The 27,894-nt window shown below is 39.3% G+C and overlaps 2 protein-coding genes across 5 annotated transcripts in view; both read left to right on the top strand.

Annotated features, from left to right (window-relative positions):
* The first annotated feature begins 2,298 nt into the window (after positions 1-2,298).
* RANBP6 (RAN binding protein 6) lies at positions 2,299-6,976 on the top strand. 2 transcript variants are annotated; one of them, XM_010338773.3, is made up of 2 exons: positions 2,370-2,471; positions 3,587-6,976. In XM_010338773.3, exons 1-2 carry the CDS (start codon positions 2,457-2,459, stop codon positions 5,651-5,653), a joined length of 2,082 nt encoding a protein of 693 aa, XP_010337075.1. In that variant the 5' UTR covers positions 2,370-2,456; the 3' UTR covers positions 5,654-6,976. The 2 variants fall into 2 exon arrangements, with proteins under 2 accessions (XP_003928225.1, XP_010337075.1); XM_003928176.4 differs by having other exon boundaries at positions 2,299-6,976.
* A 94-nt stretch (positions 6,977-7,070) lies between these two features.
* BRD10 (bromodomain containing 10) overlaps positions 7,071-27,894 on the top strand; it is an 83,615-nt gene continuing 62,791 nt past the window's right edge. For 2 of the 3 annotated variants that reach the window (XM_010338774.3, XM_003928177.4), the window contains exon 1: positions 9,482-10,791. In XM_010338774.3, coding sequence (XP_010337076.3) covers positions 10,199-10,791 — 593 coding nt within the window. In that variant the 5' untranslated portion in view covers positions 9,482-10,198. Of the gene's footprint in view, positions 8,343-9,481; positions 10,792-27,894 lie in introns of those variants that run through there. The other variant, XM_074394780.1, reaches the window with a different exon arrangement.

Raw genomic sequence — 27,894 nt, 5'->3', positions numbered from 1 at the left:
GAAAACCAGTGATGCACAACTGTAGTCACAATCTTGGAATCAGAACCAGAATTGATCTCATCAGGGATTCGGAGATGTTGGTATTTATATAAAAACCCAATGTGCTGGTTAAAATTGTACGTTCTCAGGCTTCAGTCCCCCCAAAATTCTGGGTTAATAGGAGCTCGCGCCCTAACATCTATATTTTAAAATAAGTATCCCAAGCAATTCTAATGCAGTTGGTTTTCAGTCTACAGAATGAAAAATGCTGTTTTAGAGAATAGCTCTGTTTCATATTACAATGTAATTTATGTGACTACCTACTTTGTCTATCATCTGTTTAATGTAACAGCTACAATTTTCTATTTTTTGTGAGTATATGAAGCAGCATTTTACAAAATTAAAATTAAGACTGCTTGGAAAAATTTAAGACAGATTTTGCAGTAAGTGAAAGCCTCTGATCATGCTGCAAAACCAAGAGTAGTTAATGGGGAAATAGTATGGTGAAAAGAGCATGGGTGTCACTTTCAGAAGAGGTAGAATTGAGACTCATGTGTGTCTTATTAGGCAAATCTTGTAACTTCTCTTAGTTTCCACTTCTTACCTAAATTTAGTATAATACCTATGCTAGCAACCTCTCAAATCTGTATAAGAGTCACAATGAGGTGTGGCAAAGTGCTAATACAAAAGTAAGACCTAATCATTGTTATAGGAATGAAATTTGTTTTTGATTGACACAACAGCCTGAATTTAGTTTCATCAATATTTGTTTCTTGGAATAACCTCAGCAGCTTCCCACTAATGGGTAGTTAGGATTCTAGTAACTGTATCCCTTCGTATTTCAGTTTAGACAAGATGCAAGGAAAATCTTGAGTAACTTGTCCTAGGATGCGAAATTAATTTAGCAATAAGGCCAGGATGTTAGTCTGTCTTCTGATTAGTAGTTCAGATCACTTCCACCATACTTTACTCAGTTATTTTTTTCCATTCTTTAGTATAATCCACAGGCCAGGTGATTCTCATACACACCAGATTTTTTTTTTTTTTTTTTTTGAGACGGAGTTTCGCTCTCGTTACCCAGGCTGGAGTGCAATGGCGCGATCTCGGCTCACCGCAACCTCCGCCTCCTGGGTTCAGGCAATTCTCCTGCCTCAGCCTCCTGAGTAGCTGGGATTACAGGCACGTGCCACCATGCCCAGCTAATTTTTTGTATTTTTAGTAGAGACGGGGTTTCACTATGTTGACCAGGATGGTCTTGATCTCTTAACCTCGTGATCCACCCGCCTCGGCCTCCCAAAGTGCTGGGATTACAGGCTTGAGCCACTGCGCCCGGCCTCACACCAGATTTTAAGCTACCACTCTACTGCATTAGATGTGACAGTGGGGAAGTAATTATTACTTTTTATCACAGTTACTATTCTATAAACAGCTTTATTGAAGTATACGCCATACAATTCACCAATTTAAATTGTACAACTCAATGGTTTTTAGTATAATCATGGAATTGTGCAACCATCACCACAATTAATTTTAGAACATTTCATCACTAAGAAAGAAACACCCTAGTAGTATTCTCCATCCTCTTCTCCCAGCAACCTCTGCCAACAACTAATTTCTGTTATACAGATTTGCCTGTTTGGTACCTTTCATATAAATGGAATCATACATAATGTGGTCGTGACTGGTTTCTTTCACTTAGCATGTTTCCAAGATAGACTTACTGTTTTAAAATTATCAAGGCAACAGTATAATTTAGAAATAGAAGGGAAAAAAATCACTCATAATCTGGCTGGAAGCAGTGACTCACATCTATAATCCCAGTACTTTGGGAGGCTGAGGCGGGCGATCACTTGAGCCCAGGAGTTTGAGACCAGCCTGGGCAACTTGGCGAAACCCCGTTTCTACAAAAAATACAACAATCAGCCGGGCGTGGTGGCGCGCGCCTGTGAATCCAGATACTCGGGGACTGAGGCGGGGAGGATCGCTGGAGCCCAGGAGGTCAAGGCTGCGGTGAGCAGGGATCGCGCCGCTCCACTCCAGCCTGGGTGACAGAGGCATTGCAAAAAAAAAAAAAAGAAAAGAAAATCAGACATAATCCCATTCTAATCAATGCTTTTCTTCTCCTGTAAGTGCACGTTTATTTTATTGAAAAACAAATGGAGGATGCCCTTGGCCTCCACACGGCTCTAACGTCTCTCCAAAACCTGGCTTGGGCTCGCGGGAGGACAGCGAAGGCTTTAGGTCAGAGGAGGGAGAAACACCCCCGCCCATCTCCGCCGGCGCCTCGCCTACGTCACTGCTTCGAGACGCAGACCCCCTCCCTCCTTCCCGGTCGCAGTAGCTTTGACAGAGCACGATGGCGGCGACCGCGTCTGCAGGGGTGCCGGCGATCGTGTCGGAAAAGCAAGAGTTTTACCAGCTTCTGAAGAACTTGATCAATCCAAGTTGTATGGTGCGGAGGCAAGCAGAGGAAATCTATGAAAATATCTCAGGTCTGTGTAAGACTACCTTCCTCTTAGATGCCGTCAGAAATAGAAGAGCAGGTTATGAGGTGAGACAAATGGCTGCCGCACTGCTCCGACGGCTTTTGTCCTCTGGGTTTGAGGAGGTTTATCCAAATCTGCCTGCTGATGTTCAGAGGGATGTCAAGATTGAACTGATTCTGGCTGTTAAGTTAGAAACACATGCTAGCATGAGGAAAAAACTTTGTGATATTTTTGCAGTACTGGCCAGGAATTTGATAGATGAGGATGGCACTAACCACTGGCCGGAGGGTCTAAAGTTTCTTATTGATTCTATCTACTCTAAAAATGTGGTTCTATGGGAAGTTGCACTTCACGTTTTCTGGCACTTTCCTGGGATTTTTGGGACCCAAGAGCGGCATGATTTGGATATCATCAAACGGTTGTTGGACCAGTGTATTCAAGATCAAGAACATCCAGCAATCAGGACATTATCCGCTAGAGCTGCAGCTGCATTTGTACTTGCTAATGAGAATAATATTGCTCTTTTCAAAGACTTCGCAGACTTGCTTCCTGGAATCTTACAGGCTGTGAATGACTCATGCTACCAGGATGATGATTCAGTGCTAGAATCCCTTGTTGAGATTGCAGATACTGTACCTAAGTACTTGGGTCCTTATTTAGAAGATACTCTACAGTTGAGTTTGAAGTTATGTGGAGACTCTAGGCTTAGTAATCTGCAGCGCCAGCTGGCCCTAGAAGTTATAGTGACTTTGTCTGAAACTGCCACTCCAATGTTGAAAAAACATACAAATATTATTGCACAGGCAGTTCCTCATATATTAGCAATGATGGTTGATCTGCAAGATGACGAGGACTGGGTAAATGCTGATGAAATGGAAGAAGATGATTTTGACAGCAATGCAGTTGCTGCTGAGAGTGCACTAGACAGACTGGCTTGTGGGCTTGGTGGAAAAGTTGTTTTACCAATGACCAAGGAGCATATCATGCAGATGCTTCAGAGCCCTGACTGGAAATACCGACATGCTGGATTAATGGCCTTATCTGCCATTGGAGAAGGATGCCATCAACAAATGGAATCAATACTAGATGAAACAGTTAACTCCGTTTTGCTTTTTCTTCAGGATCCTCATCCAAGGGTGAGGGCTGCAGCCTGTACTACACTTGGACAGATGGCTACAGATTTTGCACCTAATTTCCAAAAGAAATTTCATGAAACAGTGATTGCAGCTCTGTTACGTACCATGGAAAATCAAGGTAATCAGCGTGTGCAATCACATGCAGCTTCTGCTCTTATTATTTTTATTGAAGACTGTCCCAAATCATTGCTAGTTCTGTATTTGGATAGCATGGTGAAAAATCTACATTCCATCTTGGTGATTAAACTTCAAGAGTTGATTCGGAATGGAACTAAGTTGGCCTTGGAACAACTTATAACAACCATTGCATCAGTTGCAGATACAATAGAAGAAAAATTTGTCCCATATTATGATATATTCATGCCCTCACTAAAGCACATCGTTGAGCTTGCTCTTCAGAAGGACCTCAAGCTTCTGAGAGGAAAAACTATTGAGTGCATTAGCCATATTGGTCTTGCTGTTGGGAAGGAAAAATTTATGCAAGATGCATCAAATGTGATGCAGCTGTTGTTGAAGACACAAACAGACTTAAATAATATGGAAGATGATGATCCTCAGACGTCTTATATGGTTTCAGCATGGGCTAGAATGTGTAAAATTCTTGGGAAAGATTTTCAACAGTACCTTCCACTGGTTATTGAGCCTCTTATTAAAACTGCTTCAGCTAAACCTGATGTTGCTCTCTTGGACACACAGGATGTGGAGAATATGAGTGATGATGATGGCTGGCAATTTGTAAATCTTGGAGACCAGCAGAGTTTTGGAATTAAAACTTCAGGACTTGAAGCAAAAGCAACTGCTTGCCAGATGTTGGTTTACTATGCAAAGGAGTTAAGGGAAGGGTTTGTGGAATATACAGAACAAGTTGTGAAGCTGATGGTTCCTTTACTGAAATTTTATTTCCATGACAGTGTTCGAGTGGCAGCAGCAGAGTCCATGCCTTTTCTCCTGGAATGTGCAAGAATTCGTGGCCCAGAGTATCTTGCACAGATGTGGCAATTCATATGTGACCCCTTAATTAAGGCTATTGGTACTGAACCAGATACAGATGTGCTCTCGGAAATAATGAATTCTTTTGCAAAGTGCATTGAAGTTATGGGAGATGGCTGCCTTAATGATGAACACCTAGAAGAATTGGGAGGAATACTGAAAGCAAAACTTGAAGGGCACTTTAAAAACCAAGAATTGAGGCAAGTTAAAAGACAGGAAGAAAACTATGATCAACAGGTTGAGATGTCTCTGCAGGATGAGGATGAATGTGATGTTTATATTCTGACCAAAGTATCAGATATTTTGCACTCATTATTTAGTACTTATAAGGAAAAGATTTTACCATGGTTTGAACAACTACTGCCATTAATTGTAAATCTAATTTGTTCAAGTAGGCCATGGCCAGACAGACAGTGGGGATTGTGTATATTTGATGACATCATAGAGCACTGCAGTCCAACTTCATTTAAATATGTAGAATATTTTCGGTGGCCAATGCTACTAAATATGCGAGATAACAACCCTGAAGTCAGGCAAGCTGCTGCTTATGGCCTGGGTGTAATGGCACAGTTTGGTGGAGATGATTATCGTTCTTTATGTTCAGAAGCTGTTCCACTGCTGGTAAAAGTTATTAAGTGTGCAAATTCCAAAACCAAAAAAAATGTCATTGCTACAGAGAACTGTATCTCAGCAATAGGGAAGATTTTGAAGTTTAAGCCTAACTGTGTAAATGTAGATGAAGTTCTTCCACACTGGTTATCATGGCTTCCACTCCATGAAGATAAAGAGGAAGCTATTCAGACTTTCAGTTTTCTCTGTGACCTAATTGAAAGTAACCACCCAGTTGTAATTGGTCCAAATAATTCCAATCTTCCCAAAATAATCAGTATAATTGCAGAAGGAAAAATTAATGAGACTATTAACTATGAAGATCCTTGTGCCAAACGCCTAGCTAATGTTGTGCGTCAGGTACAGACTTGTGAAGATTTATGGTTGGAATGTGTATCCCAACTTGATGATGAACAGCAGGAAGCCTTACAGGAGTTGCTAAATTTTGCCTGAAGCACTTTAATATACCTTGAATGTGATCTACCATAAAAGTAACTACAAATAAGTGTTTTGAATGGATTTTATTATAAATCAGAGAACTGTTTTCTCCCTGCTAAGCAGTTTATGGTTTTTCCCCATGTTTCTCCAGAATTAGTCAATGTTAGTCCTCTGTTTATCTTGCATGTTTTATCTCCCAAACACAGACCTTGGTGATAACCTGTGCTTCGTGCTGTCTTACAATGTTTGTCACCTTTCCCCTAGTTGATGTGAAATATATAAGTTATTGCTATTTGTTTGAACTATTATTGATGCTAGCCAAACAGTATGCTTGATACGAAGATGTCATGCTATCACAATATGCTAAGAGCTCACAAAAATAAGATAGAATTTCCAGGACACACATCTTTGGAATTGTGAGTGAAGGATATAGTGGCAGGCTTGTCCCTTCTTGACTACTACACTTGGTATTTGTAGTGATGGGAGGATGCTGGAACTAGGAGAGTTTTGAGATATTACAGTGGATGTGGGATGCATATGAACTTTTTCATAATGTACTCCTGGGAACTGGGTGGGACATACCCATATTCTAGTTCCTAAGGTGTCTGGCTGAGAGAGAACTTTTACATTTCTTTAGCCAGACTAAAAATATAGACTAAAAATAAGAAAACAAAACAAAACAAAAAAACCAGAGGCTAAAAAAAAACAGTCTCTGTTTTTTGTTTTTGTTTTTTAAGTTATCCAGGACTCCAAGAACCATAGTTACTGAAAAAGGAGTCCTGACACATCTAACATTGGTAGCATGTAACAGTGTTTGACAAATAGTATGTAATCAATATTCTTGGGAGTCAGTGTTGTGTGTTTCAGTAGAATATTATTTTGTATATGTATGCCGTTCTCCTTTTGCAGAGCAGCTCAACAAGAGGAGAAGCTCTGGTTATAGGGCTTAAATTGATTTCTATTTCAAAGAATTTCCTAATAGATTCTAGAGTAGCATTGAAGAATATTCTATTGTAAAAGTAAGAGGAAAGTGAATGTAATTTTCTTTGAACATGAAAAAGAAAGGAACTTTTGAGACTAATCATTTAGCAGTAGACGTGCATTATGAGAAAACAGTTCTATAAATCCAGGGCTAATTATATTTATTGGAATGTTGATCTTTAATGTCAAACTCATTGTAGGGTAGAAAAGAGCTTTCTACTCAGCTAATCATTAATCATTGATCCAAAACTTAAATACATCTGTCATTTCCTGGGGCTATTGTGCGTACTGTGTATGTATTTAGCAAATATTTAAGACCTAGTAGGCGCTCAATAAATTGTAGCTGTTACTGCTGTAGTTGTTTATACCTCTATTGTGTTCTTTTATAGAGAATTTTCCCAATCAATTTCCTACTCATTCATATGGACAGGCCATTTAAGCTATTGTAGACAAAAATATAAAGTTGAAATTTTAGATACACAGTTCTGTCCATTCCATATAATTATTAGTAATGGGGTAAAAAGGAAAATTAAGGACATTATGTATAGTATGATCACAATTTTAAGTATATTTAAGAAAAAGTATAGATGAATGAATAGAAAAATACCACCTGAAAGTATTAATAGAGGTTTTCTCCAGGTGATCGGATTAAGTGGCAATTTTTCTTCTCATTTACCTATATTTTCTATTTTACCTACACTCCTACAACCAACATATTTCTTGTTTTTGCTTTTGTTTTGTTTTGTTTGGTTTGGTTTTGGTTTTGGTTTTCTGTTTTGAGATGGAGTTTCACTCTTGTTGCCCAAGCTGGAGTGCTTTGGCATGATCTCGGCTCACTGCAACCTCTGTCTCCTGGGTCTAAGCGATTGTCCTGCCTCAGCCTCCCCGGCAGTGTGTGCCACCATGCCCGGCTAATTTGTTGTATTGTTAGTAGAAATGGGGTTTCACCATGTTAGCCAGGCTGGTCTCAAACTCCTGGCCTCAGGTGATCTGCCCACTTCGACCTCCCAAAGTGTTGGGATTACAGGTGTGAGCCACTGCACCCGGCCCATATTTCTAGTATAATAAAGTTTACTTTTTAAGATCAAAGACCTGATCCTATTTTCATTATAGTTAAGTTGCTATTATCTTGACCTCTTCATAACCTAGAGTTGAGGTTCCCTCTACTCACCCACACCTTTTATATATCTTAACTAAGAAACCCTTTATCAACATTTCCAGCAATTCCCAACACTTTTATGCATGAGGAATTAGAAATTCTGCCAGATGACTTGGAATTAGGCACCTGGAGTTTTTGAAGTATGGCAGACCTAGACTTTAATTTTGGTTAACAACTTTCTAAAACTAAGAGGCAGTTTCCTCATCTGAAAAATAAGGCTAATACCTAGCCGATAGGATTATTGTCAGAATTAAAACAGCGAACATAAAATGTTTAGTGGCACAGGGTTCAATAAATGGAAGCTAATATTGTCCAAGAGTAATGAAATAGGGCTGATGACTAAAGAGGAGGAGGAAAGGATGTTTGCTTGGATACAGTGGGCTTCAGATTCCTGGGCTTTGTCAAAAGAAAGGAGGGATGTCCAGTGAGACACATTTTTTGGTTGCCAGGTGCTGAAATAGGTGAGCTGAGGTTCTTCTGTGGACTCTGAGGGGAGAGAACCCTGTAAACTCGTCATATATTACAAATATCTGATGAGAGGAGACCTCGAATACTAGATGAAAGGTATGTGGAGTACAGTGTCAATACCCTAACAACTAGAAAAGCGTTGTCACTTCGCTATTTTACTTAAGTGATAATGGGACAAAAAACAGCTTTGAGGTTAAAAAAGATTTTATCACTGCTTTAAAGTTCACATTAATGAGAAGTAAACAATTGCAATCATTTAGTTATATACATTTATATATATAATCATTGTTATATACATTTTACTTTTAAAATGCATGATTTCTGTAATTTTGTTTTTGTGTTTAATTCCAAGTTTCAAACGAGGATCGCTGTACCTAGAAAACAATGTGTGCATCTTTCAAATAGAACATGAGAAAATACTAATATTTGCTTTATGGAACCAGGAAGTCCTACTTCCCAACTAATTTTAAGTAACGTGTAAACCAATGTGCATGGAGTCCACTTTTTAGTCATTATGTAAACAATAATTGCAAAATGTGTAGTGAGATTGTCAGGCCATGCAAACAACTGTTTAATGTTGTACAGGTCAGACTTGAAATATTTTGACTGTTTTCAATCCCAATAATTTGTTTAAATGAGGTTCCATAACCTTTTATTCTTAACAGATCTCAAGAATCGAGAAGGTGGAAATGTTTAACTGAAAACATGGAATTAATTCCAAAATATGAATTGATGTTAAGAATTGGGGTTCTAGAAATCACCTCCTTTTCTTGTGCATGTGAATGTATGATCGGGTCCTTAAACTTACTTTCTAAACTTCTCAGAATTATGGTTCTATATAAAAGACCCGCAGTTACAAAGGAGAAAGGGTGCGAATAGAATGTAAATTTTATAGTAGACAAGATTTACATTTTGCGCTTTCTCACTATTTATTTGCCATGAACAAAGGTTATCTAGCAACTTTAATTTTACTTTGGGGGGCTAACAAGGGTCTTGCAAAAGAAGTTTCCTCTTGCGGCAAGCACTTGGTTAAAGCAGCCTTTGGCCAGCTTCCCATCAGGTGGCGAATAAAGCTGCGCAGGCGCCTTGCTTCCCCTTCTATCCGCCTCTTAGATTCGCCTACGATTGATTACATCATCGGTCCGCGCAACCCTAGCAGGCCTCAGGGCCTGTAGCTGAGCCGCAGCTCTTCCTTTTGCGTAGCGGGGCGGGACGCGAAGGGGGCGGGAGAGGGGAACGAAATTGTTTCCCTACGCATGCGCACCGGAGATGGCGACAGGGCCTCTTTCTTTGCCTCTCTCCACAGCTCTTACCAGCCGTGGGGGCTGAGTGCCCTCCCCCTTCTCTTCCTGCCCCTCCCCTTTCTCCCCTCCCCCCCACCGCCCAGCGGGGCTTCTAACTGACAGTTGTCGCTGGGCCCCGTCCGCGCGCCGCCTCCCCCTGCTCTTGTCCCCCGCAGGTAGAGAGGGGCGGGAGGGGGTGTGAGGAAGAGGAGGAGCCGGAGCCGCCGCTGCGGCCCCCTGCGGGGAGAAGAGAGGAGAACCCCCCTTCCTCCTCGCCCCCTCCCAGCCCCTCGCTGGCCCGGGAGGGGGTGGGGCGCGGAGGCCGCGGCGACCCGGCGGGGCCTGGCCGGTGAAGAGCAGGCGGGCGGGGTGCGGAGGGGTGAGGCCGGCGAGGGCCGCGCGCGCGCCGCCGCCGGGGGGAGGGGAGAGGAGGGCACCTAGGCTCTCCTCTTCTCTCCCCCCTCCCCGCGCGCCATGTAACCCCGCCCCGCCGGCAGCGAGCTCGAGACCCCCGCGCGCGCAGAGCCGAGCCGGCGGCTGAGGAGAGCCAGGCCAGATGCGGCAGGGGCTACGCTGCGCGGCCGAGCCGTGAGGAAGCGGCTCGCGCTATCGCGTCCCGCAGCACCTCGAGCGGCCACTCCACACCGCCCAAGTTAGGCCTGCCGGGGCATGAGCGTGCCCGGGACGCCAGGAACGATGGAGCCGGCGGGGGAGGAAGAGCGGCCGCCACGGGCCGCCGAAGGAGAGGACAACGAGGAGGAGGTGGCAGCGACGGCCCCGGCCTTAGGGCCGGCCTGCGGGAGGAGTGCCTCCTCGCTGGAAGACGCGGACGATCTGGAGGAAGAGATGGAGGCGATGGTGATCCGAGGCGGTGGCTGCAAGGAGCAGGAGCTGACCTACGAGCTACAGCAGGGCTACCGCATCCTGGGCGAGTTCCTGCAGGAGAAGCACCGGAGCCTCACCGCCCCCTTTCTGCAGCCCTTGGGGGGCGTTGCCACCGCGGAGGAGGAGGTGACGGAAGGGTGGCGCAGTGGGGGCCGGGGCGGTCGCGCCCTCCCGCAGCAGCCCGGGCAGGGCATGTGTCTCCTGAAGATGGAGGAGAAGTTCGCCAGCGGCCAGTACGGGGGCATCACCGAGTTCGTGGCAGACTTCAGGTTGATGCTAGAGACGTGCTACCGCCTGCACGGAGTGGACCACTGGATCTCCAAACAGGGCCAGAAGCTGGAGATGATGCTGGAGCAGAAGTTAGCGCTTCTCTCTCGGTAAGCGAGCCCCGTCCCCGGTGGGACTGACAGACTGACACAAACACACCCTCACACGTGTCGGAGGATGGGCTGGGCCAGGGGCCGCGGGGCGGCGCTCATAGGTGCTAAGTTGGTGCGGGAGAAGCCTGGGAGGAGGAGCGGCGTTGGGCGGGGACCGGAGGGTGTGGTGGGTGTGGGCCGAACGCGAAGTGAGCGCTTGCTGGGAGACGCTGAGAAGGAAACCCGGGTATGCAGCGCCGCAGAGCTGTGTAAAGTTTGCAGACGTAAAATGAAGTGGGTCCCGTAGGAAGAATTGCACGTGTAGGCAGAAGAACAGTTTTTCTGGGATGGAAGTTGGACGTGCAACTTTTAGACAGTTTTAGCATGACATTTAAAACAGCATTTAGGATGAAATATGTCTCCGAAAGTAATTTGGGCTCATGTAAAAAGATGTCTGAACCCATTAAAAAATAATTTTATTTCTTACTACCCATGTCGGTCATCGAAGATTTAAGGAGTGTTACTACTAAATGGTTAACGGTTACTCTGGCATACTGCTTACTGATCTTTTCTCTGTGTTTCATTTGAGGACGCCTATATTTTTCAATAATGGGAATGCATCAACACACATTTTTTTAAAGCTTGCACAATTCTGTTTATTCTACATACGCAAGTCAGATGGCACTGGTTGGTATCTGCCACCCATATATTCCAATTATTTAACATAAGAGGAGAATACTAAAATAAATGTATTGTTTTACAATTTGTGTAGTCGATGTCAGCCTAGTTAATTTCTCAAGTTTAAATTTTTCGGGAGTGGAAAAATAATTCAGTGATTTTGGAATTAAAAGTTGAAATGGACTAATAGTTTACTCTCAGAATGAGGTTAAGTTGAGCAACTCACTTAACCTTTTTGGCCTCAGTTTCCTCATCTCTCAAGTGGAGATAATAATAGTACTTCTCTCATAGAGTTGCTTTGAAGATTGAATGAGTTAATTAATGTGAAATCAACAGTGCTGGTCCCACAGTTAGCCTGGTATAAGTGTTAGCCATTTTAATTTAAGTAGTAGCAGTAGTTGAATAATATGAGTGTGTTCTTCATTTCTGAAACTGGGCATTATACTTGTGCTTTTACAGAATAGCTTTTTAAAAATCTGTTAATTTTTTGGTTCTTGATTTGTCGCTGTAATTTAAAAGTAATCTTTGTCATTGGCTTCCCATATGCCATTTTCAAGACTATCAGTGATTTTTTTTTTTTTTTCCACCAAAAGCAGTTAACATAGTGACTGTCCTCATTAAGGGAGCTCTCTTTAAGGAACGTCTCCTTGAATCCTTTCATAGAGTAGTATTATTTAGTAATAGAATAATTATAACGTATTTGCTTTGTAAATTACTTTTAATACTTTACTAATTTTATATTTCTGTAATATGTTTGTTACCCTTGTCTCCACAGTGCATTAGTGATGTGACTCACGTAAGAAAAAATCCATTCACGTTATTATTTTGAAATTATAAAGTATCCTCCTGATTGATGTCACAAGATTTTAGACCTGGAAGGACCTTAGCATTTATCTAATCTATCAAATGTAGGAATAAGGATTTACAATGAGGCAACAGAATGACCACATGAAAGTGCTTTGTTTATTTTTTTTCTTTTCTTTTCTTTTTTTGTTTGTTTGTTTTTTGTTGTTGAAAGTGCTGAGATAGCATATGGGTTTGAATTACTGGTGTTTTCAGAAGCTCCGTGTGTAATTAACATTTCTTTTTTTTTTTTTTTCTTTTCTTTTCTTTTCTCTGAGTTTCGCTCTGTCTCCCACGCTGGGGTGCAGTGGCGCGATCTCAGCTCACTGCAACCTTCACCTCCCGGGTTCAAGCAATAGTCCTGCCTCAGTCTCACGAGTAGCTGGGATTAGCTGCCACCACACTCAGCTAATTTTCATATTTTTGGTAGAGACGAGGTTTTGCCATGTGGACTAGGCTGGTCTCTCGCTCCTGACCTGAGGTGATCCGCCCACCTCAGCCTCCCAAGATGCTGGGATTACAGGCCCCAGCCACCGTGCCCGGCCTGTAATAAACATTTCTTAGTCTTACAAAAGAGCAGACTAAGAAACTACATAAAGGTAAATTTCTAAAAGCTTAGAATCATCATTCTCAGTGGTTAATGCTCAGAATACTTATATTCCCATGTGATCTAATAGCATCCATGTTTGGAAATCAAACTTATAACATTTTATCGTTTATAAGCATAATGTACTTCTGACAGTCTTAGGCCGAGATAAAATTCTTGCTATTTTAGTAGTAGAAAGTGGTATGCTGACCTGAAATAAAGTTTGAGTCTTTCACCTTTTTGTAATTGATGCATGCAAACACATCAGGTTTGCAAGACCACACTTGGGGATACTAGGACATCAGTTCTTCTATGCTAGCCTAAAATCAGAGTCATTACTAACTACTTCCAATGGGCACAACTTTGAGAAAAGCATAGGTCACAACTGTTTGGAATGCAACTAAGATATATATATATACACATACATATTTATATATATATATATATATACACACACACACACACATACATACATATATATATATGTTCTAAAATAATATTCTATAGAGTGTTCACGGGAATATGATTTTCACCACATAGATGACTCAGATATCTTATTTGTAAATATCTCAGAATGGTATATGGTATTTTAGAAATGAAACCAATGAATCACTTAGATATTTGAATTTTCTGTTGTCTTCTGGAATATATTTGTAAGACACAAGTAACTCTTATTTTCAAAGTGTAAAGAGACTTTAAAGCTGTTCCATGTACTGCTGAGCTTTCTAGTGAGCAATAAATGAGGTACATTAGGTAAAGAGGATGCCACATTCTCATTAGAGAGCAGCTCAATAGCGTTAGTGCCCTGAACACAGCATATAACTTGAATCTCAGTTTCTTTATCTGAATAATGAGGTTTCAGGGTAGAATAATTGTGCAAGTATTTATGTGCTAGAATTAGGCATTCGTGCCTCTGAGATTAAAAGTTTCCTGCCCTTAAGTGGGTTATAGTTGAGTAGGAAAACAGATACTTAAAATGATTCTGTGATAAACATAAGAACAAAGTACAAAATGAATTTAAAGGAAGATGACATAAATCTGAAGCAGAAGGGGTGAATGTGGGGATGACAAGGGAGAAGAGGTAAGGAAAAGGAGAAAGAGACTAGTTTAAAGCTATCATAGAAGTGTTTATGTTTGATACAATTCTTGAAAGAGTTGAATATAACTACTGAACTTTTTAGGAGGGTTTAACTGGGGCATTCCAGAATGCTGAACTATGGTGAGTGCAAGGCATGAAGCAGCATAGTATTTCTGGAAACTACAAACAATTCTGTATGCTTAACTGTAGTTTCCAGAGTGGTCTCTGCACCTCTGGAAGTAGGCAGAATGACCCACTGGGGTGAGAGAAGAAAATATTAGAACTTAAGTTTGTTCTATTATTATTTTATCCTTTTGAAATATCTTTTTGTTTGCTTTTTGTGATGTTTAAACCAGCAATGCATGTGTATAATATGTAATTTATGAATATGATTTTTATATCATCTATATATATTTTCAAGAGAAGTAGGACTAAAATTCAGGTCTGCTCTTGCAGTTTCCAAAAGCTGATTAATACCCAGAATGAATTCCAAATTGAGCTGTTGGTGTGTATGTTTCGTTTTTCAAAAGTGGTAACATATTTTGAAAGTCCTAACACAAATTTTTACATTTAGTATCAAAAATACAGTTTTGACCTCACATTACTATAGATACTATTTACTCTGGTAGACAATATATCTTTTCTCAAGGAAGTTCTATTTTAGAAGGAATATCATTCATCTATTTGAGGCAACTGTGAGAAATAGCAATTAGCATTAGAAACAGGAAGGATATCGTCTAAGTGGAAAGGAATAGAAAATACTTGATAGGAAATTATGTACAGAACTTTAGAAAATGTCAAATATTAGCGTGAATTTTTACCTCTCCCAAACTGATTTTTAAAGGATATTTTTGAAAGCTTTAAGAATATTGCCCTGCAGCATGATGATGGCTTTTCTAGTTTTAAAATGCTGTCGTTAGAAAAGATGCATCACCAGTGACGCTAATAGAGCTGAATTTAAATTTTTAATTTTGCCATTTAAGATAATTGTGAAAATAAGCTTGTGTATATCTTATTAAAATTATTCTTGATTTTCATATTGTTTCTGTTAAAAAATATTACATGTATGGGATAAAAAGACTTTCATAAAATATAGCTGCAGATTATTTGGTTTTGTAATTGCTTTTTAGTTGGCAGAATATTTTTTTGGATTTGGGTAAGAATATAGCGTCCTTGGCTGAGAGTGGTGGCTTACGCCTGTAATCCCAGCACTTAGGGAGACCAAGGCCAGGAGTTTGAGACCAGCCTTGCCAACATGGTGAAACCCCATCTCTACTTAAAAAAAAAGAAAAAAATTAGCCAGGTGTGGAGGCACGTGCCTGTAATCTCAGCTACTTCGGAGGCTGAGGCACGAGAATTGCTCGAACTCACTGAGATGCTCCCACTGCACTCCAGCCTGGGTGATGGAGTGAAAAAAAAAAAAAATACAGCATCCTCATGAAGCCTCAAAAATTTAAAAATAGAGGTTTCCAAGTACAAGCAGTAATCAAATTAAAAATGAATTTTTATTTTAATACTTTCGTAAGTTAAATTTGAATTCTTACTGGGTTGCTTATCCTCAGTTAAGATCAAAATCTATAAATGGGAATTTTAACAAGTTGCTTATTTCTCTTCAGTAAGTCTAACCCATCCCACCTCCCACTGGATTCTGTAATTCTCTTTTTATATAAATCTTTAAAAATTGGGGATCTTTGGTAATAGAATCTGGATTTGTCTCATGTTCAGAACATATAGAATGTTAGAGTTTGATAGTCCATGTAGTTCTGTTTATTATAGTAGCCATTCTTTAGAAAATGGTGTTATTTCAAGAAAGTTCGGAAAATGTTTAAGTGTAGTAACAAAAGTACAAAACAGTTCAACTAACAAGACATTTATTTATTTTTTTATTTATTTATTTTTTTTTGTTGAGACAGAGTTTCGCTCTTGTTACCCAGGCTGGAGTGCAATGGCGCGATCTCGGCTCACCGCAACCTCCGCCTCCTGGGTTCAGGCAATTCTCCTGCCTCAGCCTCCTGAGTAGCTGGGATTACAGGCACGTGCCACCATGCCCAGCTGATTTTTTGTATTTTTAGTAGAGACGGGGTTTCACCATGTTGACCAGGATGGTCTCGATCTCTTGACCTCGTGATCCACCCGCCTCGGCCTCCCAAAGTGCTGGGATTACAGGCTTGAGCCACCGCGCCCGGCACAAGACATTTATTGAGCACCTGCTTTGTTCTAGGGCTTAGGGGGCAGTCCCTGCCCCCGACAGGTTTAAAAGATAGTAGGAAGAAACACATAATACAGGTATAGTAAAAAGTAAAATATGTTTAAACCGTGATTCTCAAACTTGTTCCATTGTCAGAACACTTAGAAGTCATGGTACTCTTTGCACAACACCCTGAAATATATTTTAATTATATCATAGATTTTTTTGCTAGAACATCTAAAAGATTTAAAACGAATAATGGAAGGGAGCCCGTAATTGAAGAGATTCTATATAGTATCTTAGCTTTTTCCCCCGCTACAAACTGGAAAATCATAATCACTTTTGGATTTTAGGTGATAAATCTTGGTTCAGCTCATGAATGACCACGTTCCAAGGAGCATACTTTGAAGACTACTGTAATGAGCTGTATTATAGAGTGCAGAGAAAGGATAACTATTGGGAATGGGTAGCTGGGATTAAAAATATTTTGTTAGATTTTATTCAAGAGATTATAGTTTTTGAGCTAGGTTTTTAAGAGTGGGTAGCATAATGATAGGTGAAGATGTGTAGTTCATTGAACGATTATTTGAACTATTATGTGCTAGATAATAGCCTTGTAGATACAATGACAAACAGGACCTTGTCCCTTCAAGGTGATAGGTAAACAGAAACCCCTAATTGAAAGTATGGAGGCAGGAGAGTACAGAGTAGTCCAGGGAAATGGTTTATACCCAGTGGTTAGAATATAGGATGCTGAGAACATGTAGTGGCAGCTAAGTCTAAAAAGATAGTCTGGGACCAATTATAAAGTACCGTGAATGCTTGCTAGGGAATTTAGAATCTAGGCAGTGTAGATCCATCATAGGTTGTTACTAAGGGAGTAATGTGATGGTATTACTAGTAATATTTTGAGGTTTGAAGGCAGAAGTGAAAGGACAAGGAAGGAAGAAAGCCAATTAAAAGAGTACTGAGTTAATTCTAATAAAGAGAGTAAGCAGTAGGAATGGAAAGGTGAGCAGGGATACAAAAGATATAAATTCAACAGGCATAATGATAAATGGCAAACTCTTGAATGTGGAGTGTCAAGGAGTCGATGATGTCCAAAATGAATTGGAACATTTGAGCCCAGATGATGGTGATGCTTAGGGGACCTGAGAGGATGCATTCATTTGAAGATATCCCTCTGAGAATTATAAGAGTGCATATGGAGGCCAGCATAGTGACAAGGGCTAGACATGTTTGGTTAGAGGGTAGCTTACTGAGGGATGATAAGGAAATAGAGTAAATGAGATTGCCCAGGACAGAGTCTAGTAAAAATAAAAGGGAGCTGATGGCAAAACTTTGTGTGAAGATTGAATATCTTCGACTGGAAAGAAAAAGCTTTAGGATTATGATTAAAATACATATAGCGCCGGGCGCGGTGGCTCAAGCCTGTAATCCCAGCACTTTGGGAGGCCGAGGCGGGTGGATCACGAGGTCGAGAGATCGAGACCATCCTGGTCAACATGGTGAAACCCCGTCTCTACTAAAAGTGCAAAAAATTAGCTGGGCATGGTGGCACGTGCCTGTAATCCCAGCTACTCAGGAGGCTGAGGCAGGAGAATTGCCTGAGCCCAGGAGGCGGAGGATGCGGTGAGCCGAGATCGCGCCATTGCACTCCAGCCTGGGTAACAAGGGCGAAACTCCGTCTCAAAAAAAAAAAAAAAAAAAAAAAAATACGTATAGCATATATTAAAAGCTGAAATGCCTAATTTAGAAAAGGTAGTTAATGAAGCTGAAAAGAATTTATTCTGGAATAAGTAAAAGGTATTATTTGAAATATGCTGAATTTACAGATTATTATTTAAAGAGATTGTTCTTCCATTTGAAAATATTAATTTGAGAATGATTTAGAATTAAGACAATAAAAATGTCCTAATAGATTCTAATGTATTTTGCCTTATAGTTTGTTTTTCCTTGTATTTGTGCTCTTGTATTTATTTTTATTTATCGGAAGAACACTAGAGCAGGGAAGAAAAATTATATCTTGGAGAGAAGATGTCATTCACTTCATAGGTGTATTTTAGCTTTCAGATCATCTTCACGCTGTCCCTGTTAGATGAGAGTTTCCTAGAACAAGTAATAGCCATTTTCATTTCCCAGGAACTTATATGATAATATGAATCTTAAAATTCATATTAAGTTACCAGAATTTTTTTTTTAATTGGGAAAGGCTAATAAGCCCCAGTGGTAATATCAGTCACCAAACCCTTTGTTATATCGTCTTCCACCTGAGACCTGTGACTGTTCCAGGAATAAGCATGCATTAAAATCAGAATGTTAAATGTGTACACTTTGAAAAAAAATTCAGGAAAATCAAGAAAATGTTAATAGTTTTTACTGGTAAGTAGAAAGATCTTAGTCATTTTTCATTTTCTTCTTTTAACTTTTTTGTATGTCCTAGATTTTCTACAATAACCATATTTTATAGTTAAAAAATGTATTTTATTGAAAGGAAGTTAATATTTACAATTCTGAATAAGCCAGGTAAATTAAAAAGTGAACACAGACATCGTACCCTCCCTTAAAAGATGGACACAGTGTTCAAAAGCATAATAGAAGGTAGTATATGGTTAATGTGGTAAGACAGGTACAGTTCATTATTTTTTGCATATATTTACAATGCTTATTTGATAGACACTATAGGGAGATTCAAAGATGAATATGGAGACACAAGTGGATAAACCAAGTTGATGTAGAGGTTATTCCAGGCAACAAGAATAGCGTATCTAAAAATGCAAAGGCAAAAAGAAGCCACTGTGTGTAGCTAGGGAATAGCCAGCAGTTTAGTTTGGCTAGAGTGTAATTATATAAGAAAAGTAGTGACAGGTGTGACTGCAACGGCCAGATTATGTAGCCAGACACAGAGGGCCTAATATGCTGTGCTAATAAAGAGGTTGATATTCTATATTAGGGAGTTGTACAAAAGGCTTTTAAGCTGGGAAATTACAAGGGACACATAGATGAAATGAATTAGAGAAGGAGAAAACTAGACTTAATTTGATCTTTCCCATCCCTTAGTTTTCAGTTTTGCTTGTTCTTGACTTCCAAGTTAAAATAATTGCATTGGACTCTGTTTCTTTTAGATTTGGTGATTATATTTATAAATATATCAGGAAGAATTAGGAAGAAATGTAACTTTTGAAAGTAAGTCTAATATACGTAGACTTTTTAGCAATCAGTGATTGGTGTTTATATTTGTAATAATTTATTAATTTAAAATGTGTATATCTGGTGGCAGTAATAGAACAACAGTACAAGACAAAATCTCTGTCTTTCACCAGCCTCCGGGTCTCCTACTGTTAAAAAGACATCCCTACTGTTAATAGGAATAGTTTCTTTTATTAATAGGAATAGTTTCTTTTATTAATAGTTTCTTTTATTCAATTAGGAGTCCAGTAGCCATCTCAAACTTTAACATGTTCAAAACAGAACTTTTGGTTTTTTCGTTTGTTTTTACTAAGTTTAGTCTTAGAGATTTGACCATCCACTGAGTTGCTGTAGCTGAAAAACTAGCGTTTTTCATTGACTCCTCTAAAGTATGTTTTAAATCTTGCCTATTTCTTTCTACTGTTACCACTTAAGTAAGTATTCTTGATGGTCCTTTACAAAACTTATAATATGTAACTTAAAGTTTGAACTTACTTATTGTGTATTGTGTTTGCTTACTTTTTGTGTATCTTCTTTACTATCCATGTAAGCTCAGAGCAGACAGGAATGTTGCCTTTAAGTGTTGTTGCCAAACCTACCCCACTGCCTATAAGTGCTTAGTTAATATTGAATGAAGGAAGGAATTAATGGATGGATGGATGGATCTGCCTGAAATTAGTTTTAGTGAAGAAGTGAGGTTGAAATCCAGATTTATTTTCTTCTCAATTGCCCAGCCAGTTGTTGCAACATCAGCTTTCTCCCATTATTTTGAATTACCATCTTTATAATATGCTGTTGGTGATTTAGATCTATTTTTCTTTATAATATGTTTCTGGTATTTTTGGATCTAACTTTCTCTGATGTGCTGTTGATCTAACTATTCATCTTCTGATATTAAGCTTTATTACTGTGACTTTGAAATTCATTTAAATATATTTGGTAGAGTGAGTCCTCTGTCAAAAAACACGTTTTTTTCCCTGGGGTTTTTTTCATGTATTTATTTTTCCATTAGATATGTGGCATTTAAATAAGTATAGTAGAACCTACATTTGCATCACTCATGTTTTGTTCAATTCACATAAGAAATATGCAAGAAAACAATAGAAATCACTGGTTTGTGGGAAATAAGAATGATATTCCTTTCATTCATGAAGTGAAACCTGAAAAGTTGATAGCATTTACTTATTTTCTGCATACACTGTAATATCCACTTTGCCACATTCTCCTAATTTTAATTAAGTCCTTAGCTCTTGCCAAGTCCCTGTATCTCTTTGTTAAGACCTGTTATTTCAGGTAGGTAGGGGCTAAAATTTGCTCTAGCTTTCCTGCCTTTCTTCTTTGTGCTATTGTGTGAATCTGAAAGTGTCCTAAATTTACCATCTGCTACGTTAAAGCCTCATCAATGCTTAGGAGATAAACAGAAGAGATGGCCAGGAACAGGAAGCCAGAGAATTTACCTGCGGACTTTGCAGACTCATCACATCTTTAGCATATTCTAAGGAACATTAGCATATTGGGACAGTACGAGAGTTAGTGTCCTAGAGAGCTTCTGTTTTGCTGCATTGAGAACTCCTGAGTGCTTTCTGTCTGGTGAGGAATAACTGTAGCAGTAGTAATATGTTTGGCAAAGCAGCCCTAACTTACTAAAAATGCTGATCACACTTGTCAAGGTTGATAAGGCACTTTTCAAATGCTGTTTCTCTGTAAACAGAAACTTTGCATTTACCTTTGTGACTTTCCTAAATTTAGAAAAACAGAAGAAATATATTTTAAGCAAAATGATTTTTAAAAAATTAGTTACATGGGCCAGGCATGGTAGCTCATGCCTGTAATCCCAGCACTTTGGGAGGCTGAGATGGGCAGATCACCTGAGGTCGGGAGTTGAAGACTAGCCTAGCCAGTGCGGGGAGACCCCATCAAATCCCATCTGTACTAAACATACAAAAATGAGTCAGGTGTAGTGGCACACATTTGTAATTCTAGCTACTTGGGAGACTTAAGATACAAGAATCTCTTGAACTCAGGAGGCAGAGGTTGCTGTGAGCCAAGATTGTGCCACTGCACTCCAGCCCGGGTGACAGAGTAAGAGTCTGTCTCAAAACAAACAAACAAACAAAAAACAAAAACAAGTCTTCAGTTGTTATTTGGGGCATTATGTCATTTACCTGTTGCTGTTGCAGAAATTAATAATAGCTTTAAAAGTTGTTGGGGTCTTTTTGTCTTTTTTTTTTTTTTAATTGAGACAGAGTCTCACTCTGTTGTCAGGCTGGACTGCAGTGGCACGATCTCGGCTCACAGCAACCTCCGCCTCCTGGGTTCAAGTGATTCTCCTGCCTCACCCTCCCGAGGTAGCTGGGACTACAGGCATGTGCCACCATGCCCAGCTAATTTTTTGTATTTTTAGTAGACATGGGGTCTCACTGTGTTGGCCAGGATGGTCTCTTTCTCTGAACTTCGTGATCCTCTCGCCTCAGCCTCCCAAAGTGCAGGGATTAAAGGCATAAGCCACTGTAGCAGCCCCATTGTGCTATTTCTTAACTTAAATTATTTAACTAATCTAGTGAGTCTTCCTCTTTTTTGCTGTGTTTTTTCCTTAAATGCTTTAAGATCTTATCTACCTATATTTATTCCTCTAGAGAGGTTTTTTTAAGGCTTTACTTACCACAAAGGTTCCTAAATCAATATTTTGAGCCCTGCCCCCGCCTTTAGTTTTAGTTTCATATTTTTGTCCATAGAACTTTTCCAGTTAGTTGTGCAACTGTTATCTCAAAATGTTAAAACTCAATATATTTCTAACCCAAATCTCCTTCCCAGTCTTCCTGTTTTCCATTTTGACTTTCACATTTTCATCAATGGTGTTATCATTGTTTCAGCCTGAATTTATCAGTCATCTTTGATGTTTATACTTTTCATTCCACATATACAAATTGTCAGCGTGTTCTTTGCTAAATCCTTGTTGCTCAGTAAATATTTTGATGAATAAATTTGAATAATATGAATGAATATTTTTATCCTTATTTAGTATTCTCTCTCCACTGTTTCCTATCTGTTTGTTCTTTCTGCACAGTCCAATGCAAGTTCTTAATGAAAGAGTGACCAGATGGCATAGAAAGATTGACTAAAATAACTGAAAAATATCCTTTGCATTTCATAACTGGGATATCTTTGGGAAGAGTGATTTCAGTGGAGTAGCTGCAGGCAAATGCCACGTTATAGTAGATCGAGGTGTGCATGAAAGATAAATTGGATCAGCAATGACTTGGAAAATGTTGTGTTTTTAATATAAGTTTGGACTTGTGGCTGGGTGAGGTGGCTCATGCCTGTAATCCCAGCCCTTTGGGAGGCCAAGGCTGGTGGATCACGAGGTCAGGAGTTCAAGACCAGCCTGACCTACATGGTGAAACCCCATCTCTACTAAAAATACAAAAAAATTAGCCTGATGTGGTGGCAGGCACCAGTAATCCCAGCTACTCAGGAGGCTGAGGCAGGAGAATTGCTTGAACCCGGGAGGTGGATGTTGCAGTGAGCCGAGATCATGCATTCCAGCCTGGGCGACAGAGTGAGACTCTGTCTCAAAAAACAAACAAACAAACAAACAAACAAACTTGGACTTATTTATATGCTAAAGCAGCTAACAGGTAGAGAAAGAGAGGTTGAAGATACATAAGATAATTAATGAAATACAAATTCTGAAGACCTGTGTAGTGATTCATTTTTCTTTTTTTTTTTTTTTTTGAGACGGAGTTTCGCTCTTGTTACCCGGGCTGGAGTGCAATGGCGCGATCTCAGCTCACCGCAACCTCCGCCTCCTGGGCTCAAGCAATTCTCCTGCCTCAGCCTCCCAAGTAGCTGGGATTACAGGCACGCGCCACCACGCCCAGCTAGTTTTTTGTATTTTTAGTAGAGACGGGATTTCACCGTGTTGACCAGGATGGTCTCGATCTCTCGACCTCGTGATCCACCCGCCTCGGCCTCCCAAAGTGCTGGGATTACAGGCTTGAGCCACTGCGCCCGGCCAGTGATTCATTTTTCATCAGAGGATTGGAGGCACATTTTTCACTGAGACATAAAGTAAGGATGGGCCTGGATTTAGATAATTGTGATTTTTGAAAAGCAGGAAGTTAATGGAACTCTTACATAAAAACTACCATTTTTTTCTGAAATAAGTGGTGGGCAAAGTCACCTGCAAGGTGATGGAATGAAGCTTTTGAATAATTGTAGCATTTTAAATTGCTGTTACGGATAATGAAAGAGGGAGTTGACAACCTTCAAAGAAGTCATATTAGGCACAGTTGAACCCAGCTGAAGTTATAGTTAGACATAGACTACAAGAGGGTTATTTTTTCCTACAGTGCCCAGTAGGGGAAGTATAGGAGTGAAGGGTCTTTTGGCTGACATGTAAGAGAGAGACTATATGCCTGAGACAGAAGTATAATTGTTTCAGGGAGGTAAGAGTTTAGTCATGTATTATGGGTCTTAACTAGTTATCTATGTGAATAACTAAAAGAAGTTGAATTATGTTACAGCAAATGAGAGTCAAACAAGGGACTGGAGGTCTGAAGGAAGATGAAAAAAATTAAGGGGGAATAAAATTAATGATTGGGAAAGTAGAAGGTAAAGATCAAGTAGGAAGTAGGTTTGTCCTTGATAAATGCTTTTTTTGTGGGTATGAAGACTTCTTCTTTTCCTGAAAACTTTATTGTGTATCAGATAGCTTATAACTGCAGATAAGGGTAGTGGTCTCCAAACTTTCATGATGTGGTTTCCCAAGCACCAAAAATTTTGAGTATGTACCTTCAATTATGCATATTTATTAATAAATCATATATAGATACTTTTATATTTTGTATGTTATAAAATATAAGCTAAACTAGATACTTAAAATGAAAGAGTAAATAAGCATATTTAAAAAATGTTTTTTAACGTTATCGACAGTTTTTTGTGAGGTCATTGTGATACTTCATTAATTTTGAGAATCTTGATTTCATACTAGGCAGTAGAGCTATTTGAAAGGCTTGTTTTAACCTAGGTTTATTTTAATACTTGGTTTTAATGGCTGTTGTAGCTCAGAATTTATAAGGATACATAAATGTAGACAGAAGCTTAGATGGATGATGCTTATCTTTCAGATATGCAAGATTTTTTGTTGAAATTCAGTAAAATTTCTGTATTTTCTCATTTAATCAGTTGCTCTTGAAAACTAATATTAAGATGTGCCATGCTGTTAATCTCCATTTGCCCCTCCCTTGTGCATTTTCCACCCTTATGCACCGTTCTCTCTGCCCCAGCAGGCTGATTTCTAAGGACCAAACCGGTATGCCTTGTCCTCTGACTTCTGATTGGGTTCAGCCAGTAGGAGAGACTGACAGGAAGACTGAGGACAGCAATATTCATTCTAACAGCTTTCCTTTTTACTGGGCTGCAAGTCGTCAGTAACTGTGCTCTATCGTTATATGACCCTCTCCTGCAGTTACAGCGCTCGGTTCCAGCAACTATTCCTTCTCCTCCACCTATTGGGCTTAGAGTGGTAGAATAGTTCTCCACTGTGGCTGGCTCCAGAGTGCTTCACTATCCCTTCCTATTTTCTCTCAACTTTGTCTGCACATTTGTAAATAGTCCCGTAATTTAATAAATATCACGCCTTTTTACATATTATCTCTTTCTTGCCAGGACCCTTGGACTGAAGTTGCATTTTAATATTTTTAAATGGATAGGTGAACTAAGTTATTGAAACTCTTCATTTAGAATTTTTTTTTTTTTTTGAGACGGCGTCTCACTCTGTCGCCAACATAGAGTGCAGTGGTAGATCTCGACTCACTGCAACCTCCGCCTCCCAGGATCCAGCAGTTCTCCTGCCACAGCTTCCCAAATAGGTGGGACTACAGGTGCTTGCCACTACGCCCAGCTAATTTTTTATTATTAGTAGAAACGGGGTTTCACCATGTTGGCCAGACTGGCCTCAAACTCCTGACGTCAGTTGATCCACCTACCTCAGCCCCGCAAAGTGCTGGGATCACAGGTGTGAGCCACCACGCCCAGCTTCATTTAGAATATTTTCAAGCAGATTAGATAACTGAGTTTTAAGTGTGCTGATAACAGCTTTTATAGGTGACACATGTAAATTGTTTTTGATAGCCAAAGAAAATCACATAATGCAAAAGTGTTCAAATATCTATTTTTAGTAGGGGAGTAGTTTGTATATTAACTATAAGTATATTAACTATAAGTAAAGCTTATGGTTACAAGTAGTTTGTATATTAACTATAAGTGAAGCTTAGTATCAATTCACTTTCTTGTTAAGACTTATTTTACTAATTTTAAACAGAATCAAGCCTCTGAATTCTGAAATTTAGAATATATTAACAAAGAGAAGACTTTGCATGCTTTGTGTTTTACAAAAAGTGGGGGAGAAAACAAATGTAAAACTCGATAACCATAATTATTGCTTAGTGTTTGCTTATGGATGGCAGTATGTTACTATTTTCAAACCATTGTCAGATTGATTTCATAAAATGATTTCCCTAATAGGCAGGAAAAAAGTTTGAAATTTGCAATGGGAGAGCTATTTCAGTGTATTTAGCCATCACCCAGCTCTGATTTGCTTTTTAGAAGGCTTACCTGAGTTGCTATATGAATAGACTCTAGGAGCAACAGAGCCAAAGCCAGGAGGCCTGTTACAAAGCGACTGTGGTAATCTAGATGAGAGTTTGAACTCATGCACGTACAGACACACTACTAGATGTATGTTTACATATCATATGAAAACTAATACACATATGGCATCTACTAGTATGTCTGTGCATGCATGATATATATACACACACACACACACACACCCATACTTGTGCACATATATAATTCTTTTTGGGTTAAAAGTATATTTTGATCAGAAACTTTTTTGCATTTAGCAGTGTAACATGAGCATGTTTTACAGTGAGTACGTATACATGTACCTGATTCCTTTTAATGGATGGATGCTATTCATGTTGTAGTGTTCAGTACTTTAATCTGTCTCATATTGAAAAACATTTATGTTTCTAGTGTTTTTGAAAAATAACAAGCAGTACTTTGAGTGTTCTTGGTCATAGTTGTAGAAGTACATCTATAGAATAAATTCCCAGAAGCACGATGAGTCAAAGGATACGTTCATGTTAAACTTTAATGATTATTACTAAATTGACTGCTAGAAAGACTGCCAGTTTACACATCCACTAATGTTTAGGAATTTTTCCTTCCTTACATCCTTTCCAACACTGAGTAATATCAGTCTTTTTAATCTTCATGTTGGTAAGAGAGAAACAGCATGGTTGGTTGGATTTTCTTTTAATTATAAGTGATAAATATCAAAGCTTATAAATTTTAATTTCTGACGAGTAATAGAGGATATTACTTTCTCTTTGGTCTTTGTCCTGAGAAAATACTGATGTAAAAAGTTTTATACCTTCATCTTGTTTACTTAAATAACTGAAGTTATTAAGAGTAAAACACAGTTTCTGACTTTACATAACAATTTAGCCATATAACTTGCCATTTTTCTCAATTTTTCTTATCCCCAATGTGCTATGTACTTACTGGATTTTTATCCCCAATGCTTTGTATACCTTGTGACCTCTGAGATGTCATTATTTTTCAATGCAACATTGTCCATTAATGTTCTCTTTCATCAGTATTGGAGAAGTATTAAAATTATACAGCTAATTAATTCATCTACTAAAAACATTATATTAAAATAAATTCAAATATACCCATTCAGTATCTGTTGTTGCCAGTTAGCTATCTTCCCTGGGCCCCCAGTTCCTTACTCCCAGCCCAGATGATTAATTGTATGCTATTGTATGCTGAAGGATCACAGCCTAAAATGGTATGCTATATTAGCCCAAATTCTTCTGTATTATTGGAGAACCATTTCATGCCCTAATTAAAATGGAATTGGTTATAATGTTATCCTCTTGTAAAAGAGAAAACACATAATGGTGCTACCGTTTGGTTTAACCCTACAATCATACTTAACTGTTCATGGGACCTAGATGGCATTGAAGGTAAGGTGGTTAAAAGTTATTCTAGTTTAGTATAATAAATCATTGTGGACATAGTCCAAGGAGGACAGGACTTCAATTATTATATTTTGTGTCATAAACATTTACATTTGGCTGGGCAGGGTGGCTCACACCTGTAATCCCAGCACTTTGGGAGGCCAAGGTGGGCTGATCGCTTGAGCCCAGGAGTTCAAGACCAGCCTGGGCAACATGGTAAAACCCTGTCTCTACAAAATAAGAAAAATTAGCCAGGCATGGTGGCACATGCCTGTGGTCCCAGCTACTCAGAAGGTGGAGATGGGAAGATCACCTGAGCCCAGGGAGGTTGAGGCTGCAGTGAACTGAGATCATGCCACTTCACCCCAGCCTAGGTTACAGAGACTCTGTCTCAAAAAAAAAAAAAAAGAAAAGAAAAGATGTACATTTTAATGAACCTTTAGTCTATTTTATGTTAAAGTCTGTAGGAAAGCAGGGAAATAGGGTGAACTTTTAATTTATATAAATTTTTTTTCTTTACTTTTTT

The sequence above is a fragment of the Saimiri boliviensis genome, chromosome 2 (assembly GCF_048565385.1).
Source record: "Saimiri boliviensis isolate mSaiBol1 chromosome 2, mSaiBol1.pri, whole genome shotgun sequence".
In the NCBI taxonomy this organism is placed as follows: Eukaryota; Metazoa; Chordata; class Mammalia; order Primates; family Cebidae; genus Saimiri; species Saimiri boliviensis.
This window is presented reverse-complemented; position numbering and strand designations above follow the sequence as displayed.

What these genes read in the sequence shown, in the direction of transcription:
- RANBP6 (XM_003928176.4), top strand. Translation starts at nt 2,336, where the DNA reads ATGGCGGCGACCGCGTCTGCAGGGGTGCCGGCGATCGTGTCGGAAAAG.